Source organism: Eriocheir sinensis, chromosome 42 (genome assembly GCF_024679095.1).
Source record: "Eriocheir sinensis breed Jianghai 21 chromosome 42, ASM2467909v1, whole genome shotgun sequence".
Lineage (NCBI taxonomy): Eukaryota > Metazoa > Arthropoda > Malacostraca > Decapoda > Varunidae > Eriocheir > Eriocheir sinensis.
The window spans coordinates 3243328-3259171 of record NC_066550.1 but is presented as its reverse complement, the minus strand read 5'-3'; the positions used below and the strand labels follow the sequence as shown (position 1 = coordinate 3259171).

Below are 15844 nucleotides of genomic sequence, written 5' to 3'. Positions count from 1 at the left end.
GGGAGGGACCTGTCTGCAGCAGTACCGCGGAGAGGTGTGCCGGGAAGGGGAGGACGAGGAGGAGGCCGGGGTGACACAACTAGGGCGGCAGTAGGGCCACCTCAACATCCGGAGCCAGGCTAAGGACGGAAGAACAAACGCCTGATTTTTTTAAACCTCGCACTAGTCTTTCTGGACAACAATGTGGCAGATTTGTCTTTTTTTAACCCGTTTTTCAATGCGTGGTTAGTTTGTTTTGTTGTTTTTTATCACTTTTTACGACTGAGTTATTAATTGACAACTTAACTCCGTGAAAATCCAACCCTCCTCACTAACCCCCTCCCAAAAATGTGGCAGATTTGTCTTTTATAACCCGTTTTTCAAAATTTCAATGCGTGGTTAGTTTGTTTTGTTGTTGTTTATCACTTTTTACGACTGAGTTATTAATTGACAACTTAACTCCGTGAAAATCCAACCGTCCTCACTAACCCCCTCCCAAAAATGTGGCAGATATGTCTTTCTTTAACCCGTTTTTCAATGCGTGGTTAGTTTGTTTTGTTGTTGTTTATCACTTTTTACGACTGAGTTTGTAACCGACAACTTAACTCCGTGAAAATCCAACCCTCCTCACTAACTCCCTCCCAAAAATGTGGCAGATTTGTCTTTGTTTAACCCGTTTTTCAATGCGTGGTTAGTTTGTTTTGTTGTTGTTTATCACTTTTTACGACTGAGTTTGTAACCGACAACTTAACTCCGTGAAAATCCAACCCTCCTCACTAACTCCCTCCCAAAAATGTGGCAGATTTGTCTTTTTCTAACCCGTTTTTCAATGCGTGGTTAGTTTGTTATGTTGTTTTTTATCACTTTTTACGACTGAGTTTGTAACCGACAACTTAACTCCGTGAAAATCCAACCCTCCTCACTAACTCCCTCCCAAAAATGTGGCAGATTTGTCTTTTTCAACCCGTTTTTCAATGCGTGGTTAGTTTGTTTTGTTGTTGTTTATCACTTTTTACGACTGAGTTATTAATTGACAACTTAACTCCGTGAAAATCCAACCCTCCTCACTAACCCCCTCCCAAAAATGGAAATAGAAAGTCAAACCAGCCACATATAACTGCCAAACTCTCCTGTTCTTTGGCTCATGCGTATCAACCATAAGCTCAGGGCCGGTATTTACAATTAATCTTAAACCACTAAGTTAAAGATTAAGATTAATTGTAAATTCGTGTGTTCAGGACAGGGTCACATCAAGTTACTTATAATATCTCTGTCCCTGTAACCCTCTAACGCCCTTATGTTCGGCAGGAGGGGCAAAGGTTCAGCCACGAGACGGAGGAGGTGGAGCGCGGCGGCAAGCGGGTGGCGCGGAGCGTGGCGCGGCGCGTGGTGCGGCGAGGCTCCAGGACGCTCTCTGGCGGCGGCGAGCTGCTGACGGAGACCAAGGAGACGTCATCTTCAGGTAGTAGTAGTAGTAGTAGTAGTAGTAGTAGTAGTAGTACCGGTTACAAGTGAATGGCTCCAGTGTCCCCTCTTTACTATCTACACCGTTGGCAATAGTAGTAGTATAATCACAGTATTAAAGTAGCGGCAGAAAGACTAAAACCACCTCTCATTTCAGGGCTAACTAAAGACGGTAAGCAAGTAAAGGAAAACGGGAAGAAGCAGGACACCAGCAGCAGGGACAACGCGAGGACAAACGAGAAGGAAACAGAAGCGCTGACAGGAACCAGGAGAGAAAAAGGAGAGGACGCCGCCGCTGTGGTCCTCGCCAACGGAGAGGATCATGATGAGGACGAGGCGGGTGTGTCGAGGAAGATGCGGACCTCGACGGACGGGGAGCGATACATGACGCACTCGGTGACGGACAAGCACGGCGCCAAGACCTTCACGACGGAGGGGGTGAACAACAAGACGACCAGCTCCGTGGAGGTGATTGGAGGTGCGTGGAGGTGATTGGAGGTGAATTGAGGAGATTGGAGGTGCGTGGAAGAGATTGGAGGTGCGTGGAGGTGATTGGAGGTGAATTGATGAGATTGGAGGTGCGTGGAAGAGATTGGAGGTGCTTGGAGGTGAATTGATGAGATTGGAGGTGCTTGGAGGTGAACTGATGAGATTGGAGGTGCTTGGAGGTGAACTGATGAGATTGGAGGTGCGTGTAGTTTCAATTCAGTAATAGCTATCCTTGTCAACTTTGAGTGTATTAGCAAATCCTACAGGTCGTCGGAACAGGAGGCAGACACTAGCATAGGGTCAAAGGATTCCTCATCTCCTGGCCATGTAGAACAATTTCTCTATGCTCCGATTTTCCGTGTAACTCTTCACATCACGTTTTCTATGGTAGTGAGGCCAGAACTCTGATAGACGCGGACTGTCCATTTGTATCCAATGTCCTGTCCATCCCACCGCTGCCACCAGTTTCATAGAGGTGTTTCCACTTCTCGAAGCACATGAGAAATTGATCCTTTTGGAAGAACAATTCTTTTTGCAAAACCCAGGCCTCGAGATGCAAGGCAGACACTCTATCCTGAAGCCAATTAACCCGTCCGCTGCGATTGGCATGAATATCGCCTTCAATGGTAGCCTGAAAACATATACTCCCAGGTCTTTCTCTGCCTCTGTGGTGGATAGTGGAGTGTTTCCTATGTGGTATTGGTGTGCTGGATATCCCCTCCCAAAATGCATGACTACATTTTTCTTCATTGAATTATAGCAAGAGGAAGAGGAGGAGGAGAAGGAGGAGGAGGAGGATTAAGAGGAGGAGGAGGAGGAGGAAGAGGAGGAGGAGGAAGAGGAAGAATAGAAGGTGTGCTGGATATCCCCTCCCAAAATGCATGCGTTTACATTTTTCTTCATTGAATTATAGCATACACTTTTTGTTTCATTCCTATAGCTTGGTGATGTCTTCTTGCAGGAAATCCGCATCCAACGGGTTAATATCCTGTGGCTCAAGGCCATTTCTCACTCGTGTCTCAGGGCTGTATTTTAAGACACCATCGCTTCTCACATCAACTATTTCTAAAGGTCAAAGAGGGGATCAATCTGTTTTTCATTAGTGTTTTTAAGGTTCATGGTACAGAAGAAAGGTCAAACTACCACCAGGGTCATAAAACTACCCCTGGAAAGGCCTACAGCTCCTACGAAAGCCATGTCAAATATGTGAACTTGGGCGACGAAATGTTTTAAAATACGACCCTCACCCCCTCACCCCTCCCTCCTCTTCTCCCGCAGCCAAGGACTTCGACGCTCGACGCGCAGTCAAGGGCACCACCGGAGAGCGCGTGGTGGTGGAGCGGACCAAGGACCCCCTGGGAAGACCCTCCACCGTGGTCAAGAAGGTCACCTCGCAGTCCAGACTCGTCATGTAAGACCCTGGGGCGATGAAGTACTAGAGTTTCTTTGGCTTTGGGGTGATAAGTGATCCCTTGGGGTGATAAGTATACAATAAATAGATAAATAAGGTATAGACAACAGGTAGGAACACTCACACACACACACACACACACACACACACAGAGGAAAGGCTGGATAAATGTAGATATGGAGACGGGACTATTAGAACTTAGCTCGGGCCCGGTAGACTACAATTAGGTAAATACACACACACACACACACCAATGGGATACTTATTCAAGGTTTCATTTAAAATCTCACCCATATCCTTTATTCCAGAACCAAGACGAAGAGGAAGACTCCCGTGGTGGTTTAGGAAGACTTCAGGGGAGGAAGGAAGACCGGAAGACACCGTGGTGGTTTAGGAAGACTTCAGGGGAGGAAGGAAGACTGGAAGACACCCAAAGAAGAAGAAGCTCAAAAAGAAAGATTATTTGCCCGTCCTGAAAGAAATGCCTCGTACCCTCAGACACTCTCAGCTCCACAACAACTATTTCCCAAGGCCACAAAGGATATCAGTTGGGTTCTCATGACTGTTTCTTACATCCATGGTGCAGAAGCCTTGTCCAGCTATCACTAGGCTCATAAAACTACCCATGGAAATACCCACAACAACCTCGATGAAAGCCTTGCCAAATGTGGGTGTGTAAGCCTCGGAATGTTTGAGGATATGGGCCAAATTTGTACTGTAAGATTTTTTGGAGGTTCCTGGAAGACTTTTGGGGCTCATAAAACTACCCACTGAAATACCCACAACAACCTCGATGAAAGCCTTGCCAAATATGGGTGTGTTAGCTTCGAATTGTTTAGAAATGGGCCAAATTTGTACTGTAAGATTATTTTGGGGGTTCCTGGAAGACTTTGTGGCTGCCCGAAGATTTTTGGGGTGTCCCGGAAGATAAGGTTTTGAAGCGTAAGAGGTCACCAAGAAGCTATGAATGTAGGAAGAGGAAGGAACAAGAATTACGACTGAAAACATCACCTCCGTAAAAGACGATTCTAAATATGTGTGTTTGGAGGTGTTAACTTCCCCCTTTGGTAAACTGTGGGTGGGTTAAAGTCTCCGGAAACTGGGTGTACTAGACTGTGGGTGTAGAGGTGTAATCTGATCTATATTGACTGTGGGGTGGGTGTGTCCTTGCAAACTGGGTGTATGTTGGTGTAATCTGCCCTGTGTAAGCCATGAAGGGTGTGACTCTGCCAGCTGAGGGTGTGAGGGTGTATAATCTGCCCTATGGAAAGAGAAATAGGGTGTGTTGGGGTGCGGTTGCTATTGTGCTATGTGGAAACGGGCCTTGCAGGGTGCCACTATACGAGTCGACAAAAGGAGGAAAGCAGATGAAGGAAAAAACAGTGAAAAATGGATGTGACGGAAAAATAAATGAAGAAAAATGGAACAAAAAATAGATGAAGGAGCAAAAAGGGAGTGAAAACGGACAAAGGAGAAAAGTGGAGTGAAAAATTTGATGCAGGAGAAAACAGACGAGGAAGAAAAACAGGATGAACAGTTGACAGAGGAGGAAAAAATAATGAAAAATGGATGTGACGGAAAAATACATGAAGAAAAATGGAACAAAAAAATAGATGAAGGAGCAAAAAGGGAGTGAAAACGGACAAAGGAGAAAAGTGGAGTGAAAAATTTGATGCAGGAGAAAACAGACGAGGAAGAAAAACAGGATGAATAGTCGAAAGAGGAGGAAAAAGGGACGAAAAATGAACGAAGAAAAAAAATAATAGAAAATGGACAAAGGATAAAACAATGAAAAATGAACTAAGAAGAGAAACAGATGAAGGAGAGACAGAACACAGGGGGAAAAACAGAACTTGGGGCGGGGTGCGGGGGGGCTCACGGCCTATCGCTCACAACGCCAAGATAGAAAATAATAATAATAATAATAACGTTAATCTTAGCGAATACTCTAGTAGTTGCGTAACCTAATATATCTTTTTTTTTTTTTTTTTTTCACTACACACGACAGCGTTTTTTGCATTTCTTGTTTATTCATTATTTATTTTTCCATTGTGGTTTTATTTTGCGATTACCCGATTTTTTTTTTTTTTTTTTTTTTTCCGATGAAACTTTGTCGCTGAAACTTTTCCTTTCCTGACTAGACTGTGATATGAAACTAATGCTCACTGATGATTTTTTTATTATTATCATTATTATTTGTCTTATTCCTTACCTATAAACCCATTAATTAGTCTCTTTACCTGACCTTCTTTCCCCTTACCTTACCTTTCCTTACCTTACCTTCCCTTACCTTACCTTTCCTTACCTTACCTTTCCTTACCTTACCTTTCCTTACCTTACCTTACCTTACCTTACCTTACCTTACCTTACCTTACCTTACCTTACCTTACCTTACCTTACCTTTCCTTACCTTACCTTACCTTACCTTACCTTTCCTTACCTGACCTTCCCTTACCTTACCTTTCCTTACCTTACCTTCCATTACCTGACCTTCCCTTACCTTACCTTTCCTTACCTTACATTTATCCACTCCCCCATTACTCCAGCATTCCTATAGGTTTTATTTCATTTTTTTTTCCAATGCATTTACTTAAGTTGCATTTACGACGAATAGATCAATTAACGGCTAAGACAATACTCACCTGTGCTCACCTTGACTGCCCTCGTTAATGACGCTAACACCTGTAATTACTACCTGAGAAACACACACCTGTCGGCCGCTCTTAATTAATGTGATACCTGTGTCTTTATTACTATTATTATTATTACTACGATTATTATTATTATTACGACTATTAACCATTGATCTCTTTTGTGGGGTTAAGGAATGGATCTGGATTGTCGCTTAAACTCCATTATTAGTACTATTTTTTGTTGTGTATTGCTATTTTTGTTTATTTATTTATTTATTTTTTTTTTTTGGTTCCTATGTATTTTTTTTTTTTTTTCAGGCGAAGGAATGGATTTGAATTGTCTTTTAAAACTCCATATTATTATTTTCTTTCTCTGTATTTATCTATTTTTATTTTTCTATTATTTTATTCCTATGTATATTTTTATGTACTTTTATTTTTTTTTCTATGTATTTCTATTTTCATTTTTTGGGTTCCTATGTTTTTTTATCATTATTTTTTAGGTGTCGGCAAAACGCTCAATTGACTAAGGTTTGCCAGACACCGACGGACAGGTAGACGGACAAACACCTGCCTGAGACACACCTGGCCGGACACTCGTTAAGGCCCCCAGGTGTAGTCTCTTGCCTGGTGTGTGTGTGTGTGTGTGTGTGTGTGTGTGTGTGTGTGTGTCCTCTACCTGGTCCTTCAATGCCTTTACTATTCCTAATCTCTCATAATTTTAGTGGTTAGTGTGTTTTTTGCATTAATATTAATAAACCCATTTTAATTTATTCTGGATGTGTTTTATTGGTGTGTGTGTGTGTGTGTGTGTGTGTGTGTGTGTGTGTGTGTGTGTGTGTGTGTGTGTGTGTGTTCTGTATTATTTTTTGTTTTAATCATTTCAATTTTCCTTTTTTCTATTTTCTTTGTTTTTTCTTATTTTCCTCCATCTCCTCATTTTCTTTTTTCTTTTATTCATTTAAATTATCCTTCTTTTTTTAATTTTCTGTTTTTCCTTATTTTTCCCTCTTTTTTTTTCTTCTTTTATTCATTTCTATTTTGCTTCTGTAGTGCGGCGGCTAGCCCTCCCATAACTCCCTCTGCCAGTGGAGTACCTCTTTGGCCGACTGGTTAAGGGGTGGCTCTCCCGTCTCGCTGGTCGCGGGTTCGATCCCCGGCGCCGGCAAAACCTTTCCTTGTCTGGATTAATTTCTCATGTGTCTCATCACATGCGGTGGTCGTGTACAATACAATACAATTACAATAGGAGGCACTCCATCAGGTCCATACAAGCCTTCTGAGAGTTGAGGCCAGAGAGGGCATATAGAAAACATCGTTCTTAAGAATCTTAATAACAGGCACAAAGGAGTCAGAAGGGGGATGAGTAGGATTAATATGCCTAGAATCGTCCAGAGTGGAGTTGTTACATAAAGTGTGAGCGAAGAGTTCAGCCTAGATAGATGAGACGGTGAAGCTGCCGTCAGGGTTAAGGAGAGGAGGGAAAGAGGAAGAAATGAAGTTGGAGATGTTTTTGGCTAGGTGCCAGAAGTCCCGAGAAGATTTAGAAAAAGCAAGGTTTTGACATTTACTATGGATGAAAGAGGTTTTGGTAAGTCGAAGAATAGATTTGGCACGATTCCGGGTGGAAATGTAAAGGTCATGGTTAGCAGGTGTGCGAAGGCTCTGGAACCTTTTGTGAGCTGCCTCTCTTTATATCTTTGACAGCACGAGAACAAGCGTGATTAAACCAAGGCTTTTTAGCATGAGGAGTAGAGAAAGTACGTGGAATGTATGCCTCCATTACAGAGACAATCACCTCTGTGATGCGCTGGGCACACACAGAGGGGTCTGCGTGGCAGCAACAATCCTCAAATCAAATCAAATATCGGAAAAGTACATCCTCAGGTCGTCCCACCGAGCTGAAGCAGAATGCCAGAAGCATCGCCTCCTCGGTGGGTCCAGAGGGTGTACAGGAGCGATAGGACAGGATACAGAAATAAGGTTGTGATCGGAGGAGCCCAACGGAGAGAACAGCTTGATAGAGTCGTTGAGGAGAGCAAAGTTGTAGGCTTGTTCACCAGGCCGCTCAGTGAAAGAGGATGAAAGCTGGTGGTGAACATTGAAGTCTCCCAAGATGGAGATTTCAGCGAAGGACCGCCAAGGTTCATTAATATTGTGCAATAATATTACATCAGCGCCGCTCATTGGTAACGATGAAAACAAATAAAAGGAAGAAATGAGGGACACCATGATCGAGCGACTTGTCAGTATTGGTACCGGTGGCGAGCAGTCTCGTACCGGTACCGTTCCGTATAGCTGGTGTCGCTAGTACCGGTACCGGTAGTATGGTACCGGTACCTGTTTATTGTTTTGATTTTTTGAAAGAGCCGCGCGGAAACACCTGATAGCAACGACCACTGACGGGGCTCTGGAGGCTGTGCCCCACAGCCTAACTAGCCCCATAAAACACTCCAAAAGAAGAATAAGGATTGGTGTCGCCAAAAAAAATCGCCATCTGGGGGACGGAGTTTGCTGGGCCTCTCACTGCAGCGGCTACACGTGCAGCCAAGAGAAGATGGCGCTACTATAAACACTTGCCTGCGCCATGACGGGCTGGGGCCGAATACCATCCAGGCCCCTCAAGCAAGCCTATCGGCGCAATAGGCGGAGACGTAAAAAAAAAAAAAAAAAAAAAAAAAAGCCCGCCGCCCCAATTCGGCCGTCACCCTGCTGACCACGAACTTGTCGACGGCCGCCCCTTTCGGGCTCGTGCAGGAAGCAGTGTTGCAAGTATGGATACGAAAGTATCCTTTGGATACTTTTTGATGTTACTGGTACGTTTTTACGACGATGAGCAAAAGGATACGAAATTTTATGAATGGCCAAAAATGGATACATTTTGCTACTTTTTCTAGAGAATTGGATACTTTTCAATATCCACTTTATTATTTATTATTTTTGGCAAATGTGAAAGCCAACCAAAACCCATAATTACTACATCGCTCCTAATTAGGTAATATTAACCACTTCGTAAGGGTGAAGATTGGGGAGTAAATTCAATAAACACGTCAGTGACGTCATTGGCTTGTTGACTCGTTCTGTACGCGTCCGAGAGTCGGGAGAGCGGCCGTCCACCCGAAGTGCTAAAGCCAGTGTCTGGCTGACTGTGTTGGCGGCAGTAACAGTGTTGCTAAAGACAAAAAGAATGTCTCTCTTACGCTGGCTTCAGAAAGGTAATAGTAATATTTATTAAAGTTTGTGATAAGGTATTATGAGTAGCTAACAATAACATATCGTAATAGTTTGTCTGTGGGGTGGCGTGCTTGGCTATCACCACCACGGCACCACCACCACCTCACACAGACAATTGCTAAAATAACCCAGCACTTCGCAATCCTTGCACTGCCTCAAAGCACTACATAATGAAAATATCTAGTGCTAACATCTTGCAATATTCGTGTTTTGCTTATAGCATTAACCCTTTTATCCTCTTGACTACTGGGAAGATAGGTAGACTATATTTTTCCGGGTGATTTTAGCCCCCACAACTGTTTTGGGAATAATTCATAGATCAGAAGACATTTTCATGTAGCAGGTTTTAAAGTGCCACATGTGGCACATGTCATGTGCCATGGCCACCCCCTTATTGTGTTGTGGCCCAGGATGGCGGATGACCCAATCAAAGGGTAATGCTCCAAATGTGTAATGTATACAACATTTCTCCACTCCTAGGCAGCAATAAGCAGCTTTGCTGCCAACCGTATGACATATAACATAATGGTAAGAAATAATTTATTTGTTATCACATTTTTCATGAATTATAGGGCATATCGTAAAAAAAAAAACTATTGGATACTTTTTGGATACTTTTTTGCATTACATGCATACTTTTTGTATATTTTGGATACGTTTTTGGATACATTTATATTTTTCTCACTTGCAACACTGGCAGGAAGACGCAGGCAGCAGTGCAACAGGGAGCTCTTTGCAGGCAGCAGTGCAGCACGGAGTTCTGCTGATATTATTCTCTCTGCTGCTGAACACAAACACGCCGCACACAAGGTAGGTCACTTACTTCATTGAAGGTACAGTTCCTTGCACGTGACGTCACACCCTCTCTCTCTCACACACACAAAAAATTCTTGACATGTTGCTGGGAAAAAAAATCTGAGCAGTAAAAGTGGAGTGAAAAGTGTAATAGTGGAAAATAGCAAAACACACAGGCAAGTAAATCAGGGAAAGAAAAAGACAGAAAACCTAAGTTCAGGATGAAGTGCTTAAGAAAGTGATGTAATGCTGAAAAGAGAACGAAAGGAGGAGGACCTAAGCGATACAAAGCGTCACAGGTCAAAAGAAGAGGAAGGCAGCAGCAGACGATGCACTTAGCGTTGTGTGGGACCAGCCTGTGTTATCAGCTGACGTGCGAGGTACTTTGGTAATCATACGAAAGACACTGAATTTGCGAAGATGCCAGCATTCTGTGGTGTTATTGGGTGCGCAAACAAGCGGACGAAGTTCCCGGAAAAGTTTTACTTCCGACTACCAGCGGTGGACAAGAGGTATGGAGGGAAGAGAGAGAAAATTACAAGAGTACGGCGAGGGAAGTGGCTGGCAAATCTGGCAAGAGCTGGCTTAACCGAGGCTGGAAAAAGGCATCTCCTCGTGTGCAGTGATCATTTTTTGAGTGGTAAGTACATATTTGTTTCCTATTTAAGGCACAACATTCGAATAGTCAATAATTTAACCGAGAGACACACAGGAGTGGCACAGGATTCAGTAACTCACCAGCGGCGCCACCACCACCTTCACTAAAAAGACACAGACCAGACATCTCATCATTGTTCCTTGAAATAATTCCTTATACTATGAACAATTATAGTCTCTGTACCTATTAACGGTATCTTGTACAGGTAAACTAACCATGTCAAATCAAACTTCACCGACTCTAACCCTAACTTAATGACAGTGTGTTCTCTTACTGTTCATATTGTGCCATGCAGGGCTGCAGAATTTTATATTATATGGCTTATATTGCATTTTTTTTTTTTCCTGCTTCCCTTTTCAACAGTCTGTCATTGTTATGTATCTTAGTCAATAACAAGGACTGCATATTGGTTAGGTTTAGTTTTGAACTGAATTTCACTGTTATGTTGTCTGGCACACCTGTAGATTAAAGGTAATTGTTGAGTTGAGCTCCGCAGCATCAAAAGATGACATTACACCTCCCTATCATAAGGGACTAAATCCATTATTAGGCCTGTCTCTTCTCTTTAATTTTAAGTACTAGCTCTATCATATTATGGTTCAGGGACATGGATTTAGTCCCTTAAGTGTATATTGGAGGCACAGAGCTCAACTCAATAATTACCAGACTAAATTCTATATAGGTAATTTTTGGTTTATGGATTTAAAACAATGCTCACCAGAAAAATCTTGACCTTTAGTCTGGAAATAAATAAATATTGTCTTAGAAAGCGACCGCTGAGATAAACTCATTATTTACCGCGCATTCTATTTGTTACTTCAGGACGACCAGCAATCCTTGATGATACTAGTAATCCAGACTGGGCCCCAACACAGAACCTTGGTCATCGTAAAGTGTCCCAGGAATTGGTCGCCATCAGTTGTGCTCGGCATCAAAGGATCCAGGAGAGAAAGTCGAAGAAGGATAAGGAGATGTTTATGGCAGCGCAGACACTCATGGACATGCAGGAATACACTCAACCTAGCAGTGACAAAGTTTATGTTGGCAAGTGGTTATGTTGATATATGCCATCAACAAGTAGCCTGTTCCATGTTTGTTTGTTTTTCTTTTTTTTTATGGAATTACAGACCTTTCCATAAAAAAATATTCATATCACCATAAAATGTATTCTCATCCATTTTGTTGATGTAAGTTAAAAAACCTCTTCTAAAATGGGTATGAATTGTCACAAGTCAAAGTTGTCATGGGAGTGTATTACAGGCCAAGTAAGACCCACCTTTTTTTTTGTGTTAATATGGCCAAAATGTAAATCATGGTATCAACAGTGACATGCAGACTATCATTATCAATCAATCAATGGGGGCATACGCTGGGGGGCACGTCGCCACATCCACCCTATGACACCAGCCTCGGGGGTTCCTTTGGGCTAGTCTCCATGCAGGCCCCCTTCCCATCCCAAGTACCTCATGGTAGGTAATAGGTCTCGAAGGTACCTCTTTGGCCGACTGGTTAAGGAGTGGCTCTCCCGTCTCGCTGGTCGCCGGTTCGATCCCCGGCGCCAGCATAATAATAAAAACAGACTACTTTTTATTCCCACTACCCTCACTAGAGATGCAAAAACAGTCCCTCCATTAAGTCTGTGCTTCTCATGTGGTGATGCTGAGTATTCTCCAGGAAGGGACCAGAAGGATGATTGAGAGTGTAGAAGAGAATTTTTGGAGAAAGCCTGTGTAGTGTATACTGGAGAAGTATAACTTTTTATGTATTTTCATGTTTGACAGGAAAGAGTTAGTCATTATTTGTATAGGCTATAGTCACTGCCAAATGGGGTGACTGCCTCCTAAACCAAGACCAAGCTCATCATTTTCCTTTCTTATCTGCAGGGAAGGACGTGATGGAGCCCTTTGAGTTTGTGACGGAAGTGAAGGAGGAGCCAATAGACCACCAAGTTTCATCCACTACACAGCAGCCCTCAGTGGTGGATAGCGTGAGGTAAGCAGTGTTGTCTATCAAGCTTGGCAGGAAAGAGTCACTTTTTTCTTCTTGTTTTACAGTAAAGTAGACAGCTCAGTGCCACAAAAAGAGGGTAAAAATCAGATGGCACTGCTCAGGCAAATAGTATGGCACATTTCAAGCTTCCAGTAACCGCCACATGCACTGTCGTTGGTACGATAATGATGAGAAAAAGAAAACCAAATTCCAATGACGTAACTCTATATTTGGTAGAAACACAAACAGATTAATTACATGCAAGTTTGATGATGAAATTACCCTTTGATACTGAATGACTTTTATTCATTTCCAAAGAAAACTTTTTATCTAACAAAACAATGCATGTCAAGTAAAGATGGCTGACACATGAATATAAATATCCCTTCCTGTAAAGTGCTCAGTCCCAGCAAAAATTACGTTGCAATATTTTATTGGACCAGTAGCCTTTTTATATGTTCAGCTTGTGGTGCTCTGGTTGGCCTCAGCTTGTTACAGCATGAGTAAGTGTTTTTATATGTTCAGCTTGTGGTGCTCTGGTTGGCCTCAGCTTGTTACAGCATGAGTAAGTGTTTTTATATGTTCAGTTTGTGGTGGTCTGGTTGGCCTCAGCTTGTTACAGCACAAGTAAGTGTTTTTATATGTTCAGTTTGTGGTGCTCTGGTTGGCCTCAGCTTGTTACAGCACGAGTAGGTGTTTTATTGAGGTGCCGTCTTGGTTGGCAGATGCTGTCCCCTGGAGTTCATCTTTGATTTCCTTTTTAGTGAGTCTAAATTAAGTCTGGTCTTCAGGACAGCATGTGGGTAGTCTTAGGCCACTCGGCAATGACTGAAAATTTGCCAGTGTGTTTGTAGCAGTGGGCAGGATGCAAACCTTCATCCTTCTGGATGTCACATCCACATACTGACCTTTCAGCCACTGCCTCCCCAAATGATCACCTTAAGTGATTGTTTGACTTCAGTGTTTGTTGTCTTGCAGACTAACCACTTTTTAAGTTAGTGGCTTTCCCCTCTGAATGTGTTCATGCCATGTTGTTGTCAGCATTTTCCTTAGTCTGACTTTGATGCGCCAATTATCTGTTCACATTCATCCACAGTGATCACTCCCAAGATGCTCTCTCCCAGTGTGACGAGATTGGCATTAAGAAGGAGGAGGAGGAGGATGTTTGCATCAAGGATGAGCCCATTGAAGACTTGGACCCACTCAGTAACTGTACCACCTTTGTCCCTATGCTGAAGTCCAAGCCAAGTAACACCAGGTGAGTAATCAAGTTACCTTCCTAGTTCAGTCAGCCGACCCCACCTTATCCTTTTATATATATATATATATATATATATATATATATATATATATATATATATATATATATATATATATATATATATATATATATATATATATATATATATATATATATATATATTTTAACATTCAGCCCGTATCACCTGTAGGCTTTCTTAGGGTCGGTCTTACAGTCCTTTCGAAAGTGGCAAAACAAAAACGTGCAGCAGGTTCATTGACTGGCATACGAGAGCCAGGCGCCTGTCTTATACTGAAAAATTTATGCTCCTCAACCAGAGCCGCACCCACCCTATGTCGTCCTTGTTCAACCTGAACTAACCAAAACTAACATAACCAAAACTGACCTAACCTAACCTAACCAGACCTGCCACTGTTCACATAACTAAATATGGTACAGTGTCTACAACAGAAAACGTATGGGTTCTTACAGTGTCAAAAAGGATCACAGCCAGTTCATCAGAAAAACTCACAAGACTGGAGGGGGCCCACCACCAACACTGCCAGGACAGCCAGAGCAGCCGCAGACCCTTTTGCAAAACCCTGCCAGTCCTATTGCGATCATCGGCAGTGCAGAACGTGGTATGGAAGTTATATTCATATTTTAATGAACAATACTGAATTATTTTTATGCAAACCTTTGGTTATACATGTTTAATAACAAAGTTAGCAAACTATAAAATCCAACAGTACATTCATGTGGAATTTGTAAAACAAACTGCTGCATCCTTCCATATAAAATAGGATATTTTAGATAATTGTTTTATGTTTGAAGTATGTTTTAACATGTGATTCAAGCATAGTGTTCTCACCTGGTGCAATATACTGCTAACATAACTCATTATGTAATTTAATATAATTCTGTTTTTGCAGAAGCCTTTCCTATTGGAGGTGTCCGTTTAGGACAGCCAGAGCAGCCGCAGACCCTTTTGGAAAGCCCTGCCAGTCGTATTGTGATCAACGGCCGTGCAGAACGTGGTATGGAAGTTATATTCATATTTTAATCAACAATATTGAACAATATTTTTTCCTTCTTTGTTTTGAACAGCCAAACTTGTCTAACCTTTCTCAGTTATCCGACTGGATATTACACCTTGCCGGCTGGATAATTGGATATTAACATAAAGGATATCCAGATCTGGCCAATGGAAAATTGCCGGTTATCGGCTAACCTCATTTTGCTGGATACCGGTTATCCGGGCAAATCAATATCTGGCACAGCCATACTTTTAAGGGATTGTGATGTATGGATGTCAAGCTTGGACTCTTCATAAAAGAGATAAGCACAGTGTGGAAGGAGTTCAGATGTTTTGCCAAAGACTGGTCACTTGGGTTAGGTGATTAGAGAGAGTATGAATTATTGACAGAGTGAGAGAAGTATGAGGACCCCAGAGGAGTGAAAATATGAGTAGAGCATGGGGTGCTTAAGTGGTGCCATGTTGTGAAAATATTGCAAGATATGTACCAAATATGTTTCATTTATTTTGCAGAGTTCTCAGGCCAAGACACTGGGCACCTCCATGCACCTCCTCTACTCCCAACACAGGTGCCGCCCAACCAGACCAATCCTTCAGGGGACAGAAGAGGAAGGCAGCAGAGAACAAATCTGCCGCCTACAAGAGGTGCTCAAGAAGGCAAATCGAGTTTAGGGACAAACTCGAGTCTAAAATTGATAGCCAGACAGAAAAAGCATGCACAATACTCGATAAAATAGCATCAGCTGCAGATAAAGTTGGATTTGCCAGTGGCAGAATAGCATCAGCTGTAGATGAAGTTGGATCTGCTGTTGGCAGAATAGCATCTTCAGCTGAGAGAACAGCTGCAGCCCTGGAGAAGATGGTGGGCTTAATGTGAAAAAACAGCATGCTATGTTTGTTTTTTTTTTTTTTTTCC

At 42.5% G+C, this 15844-nt stretch overlaps 2 protein-coding genes and 1 long non-coding RNA gene across 4 annotated transcripts in view; 2 read left to right on the top strand and 1 right to left on the bottom strand.

Moving 5' to 3' along the window:
• LOC127010192 (mucin-19-like) overlaps window positions 1–4112 on the top strand; it is a 44277-nt gene extending 40165 nt beyond the window's left edge. The window contains 4 exon segments of the mRNA XM_050884068.1: window positions 1288–1441; window positions 1601–1921; window positions 3211–3343; window positions 3652–4112. Coding sequence (XP_050740025.1) covers window positions 1288–1441; window positions 1601–1921; window positions 3211–3343; window positions 3652–3688 — 645 coding nt within the window. The 3' untranslated portion in view covers window positions 3689–4112.
• A 1340-nt stretch (window positions 4113–5452) lies between these two features.
• LOC127010241 (uncharacterized) lies at window positions 5453–6732 on the bottom strand. Its single transcript, XR_007762992.1, has 2 exons — window positions 5744–6732; window positions 5453–5703 (listed from the first exon to the last, which is right to left on the bottom strand). It is a non-coding gene; the product is annotated as an uncharacterized LOC127010241 (long non-coding RNA).
• Window positions 6733–9906: 3174 nt separating this feature from the next.
• Window positions 9907–15412, top strand: LOC127009831 (uncharacterized). 2 transcript variants are annotated; one of them, XM_050883190.1, is made up of 6 exons: window positions 10075–10645; window positions 11486–11707; window positions 12547–12655; window positions 13749–13910; window positions 14385–14533; window positions 14825–15409. In XM_050883190.1, exons 1-6 carry the CDS (start codon window positions 10426–10428, stop codon window positions 14953–14955), a joined length of 993 nt encoding a protein of 330 aa, XP_050739147.1. In that variant the 5' UTR covers window positions 10075–10425; the 3' UTR covers window positions 14956–15409. The 2 variants fall into 2 exon arrangements, with proteins under 2 accessions (XP_050739148.1, XP_050739147.1); XM_050883191.1 differs by lacking the exons at window positions 10075–10645; window positions 11486–11707 and adding an exon at window positions 9907–10020 and having other exon boundaries at window positions 14825–15412.
• Window positions 15413–15844: the final 432 nt, after the last annotated feature.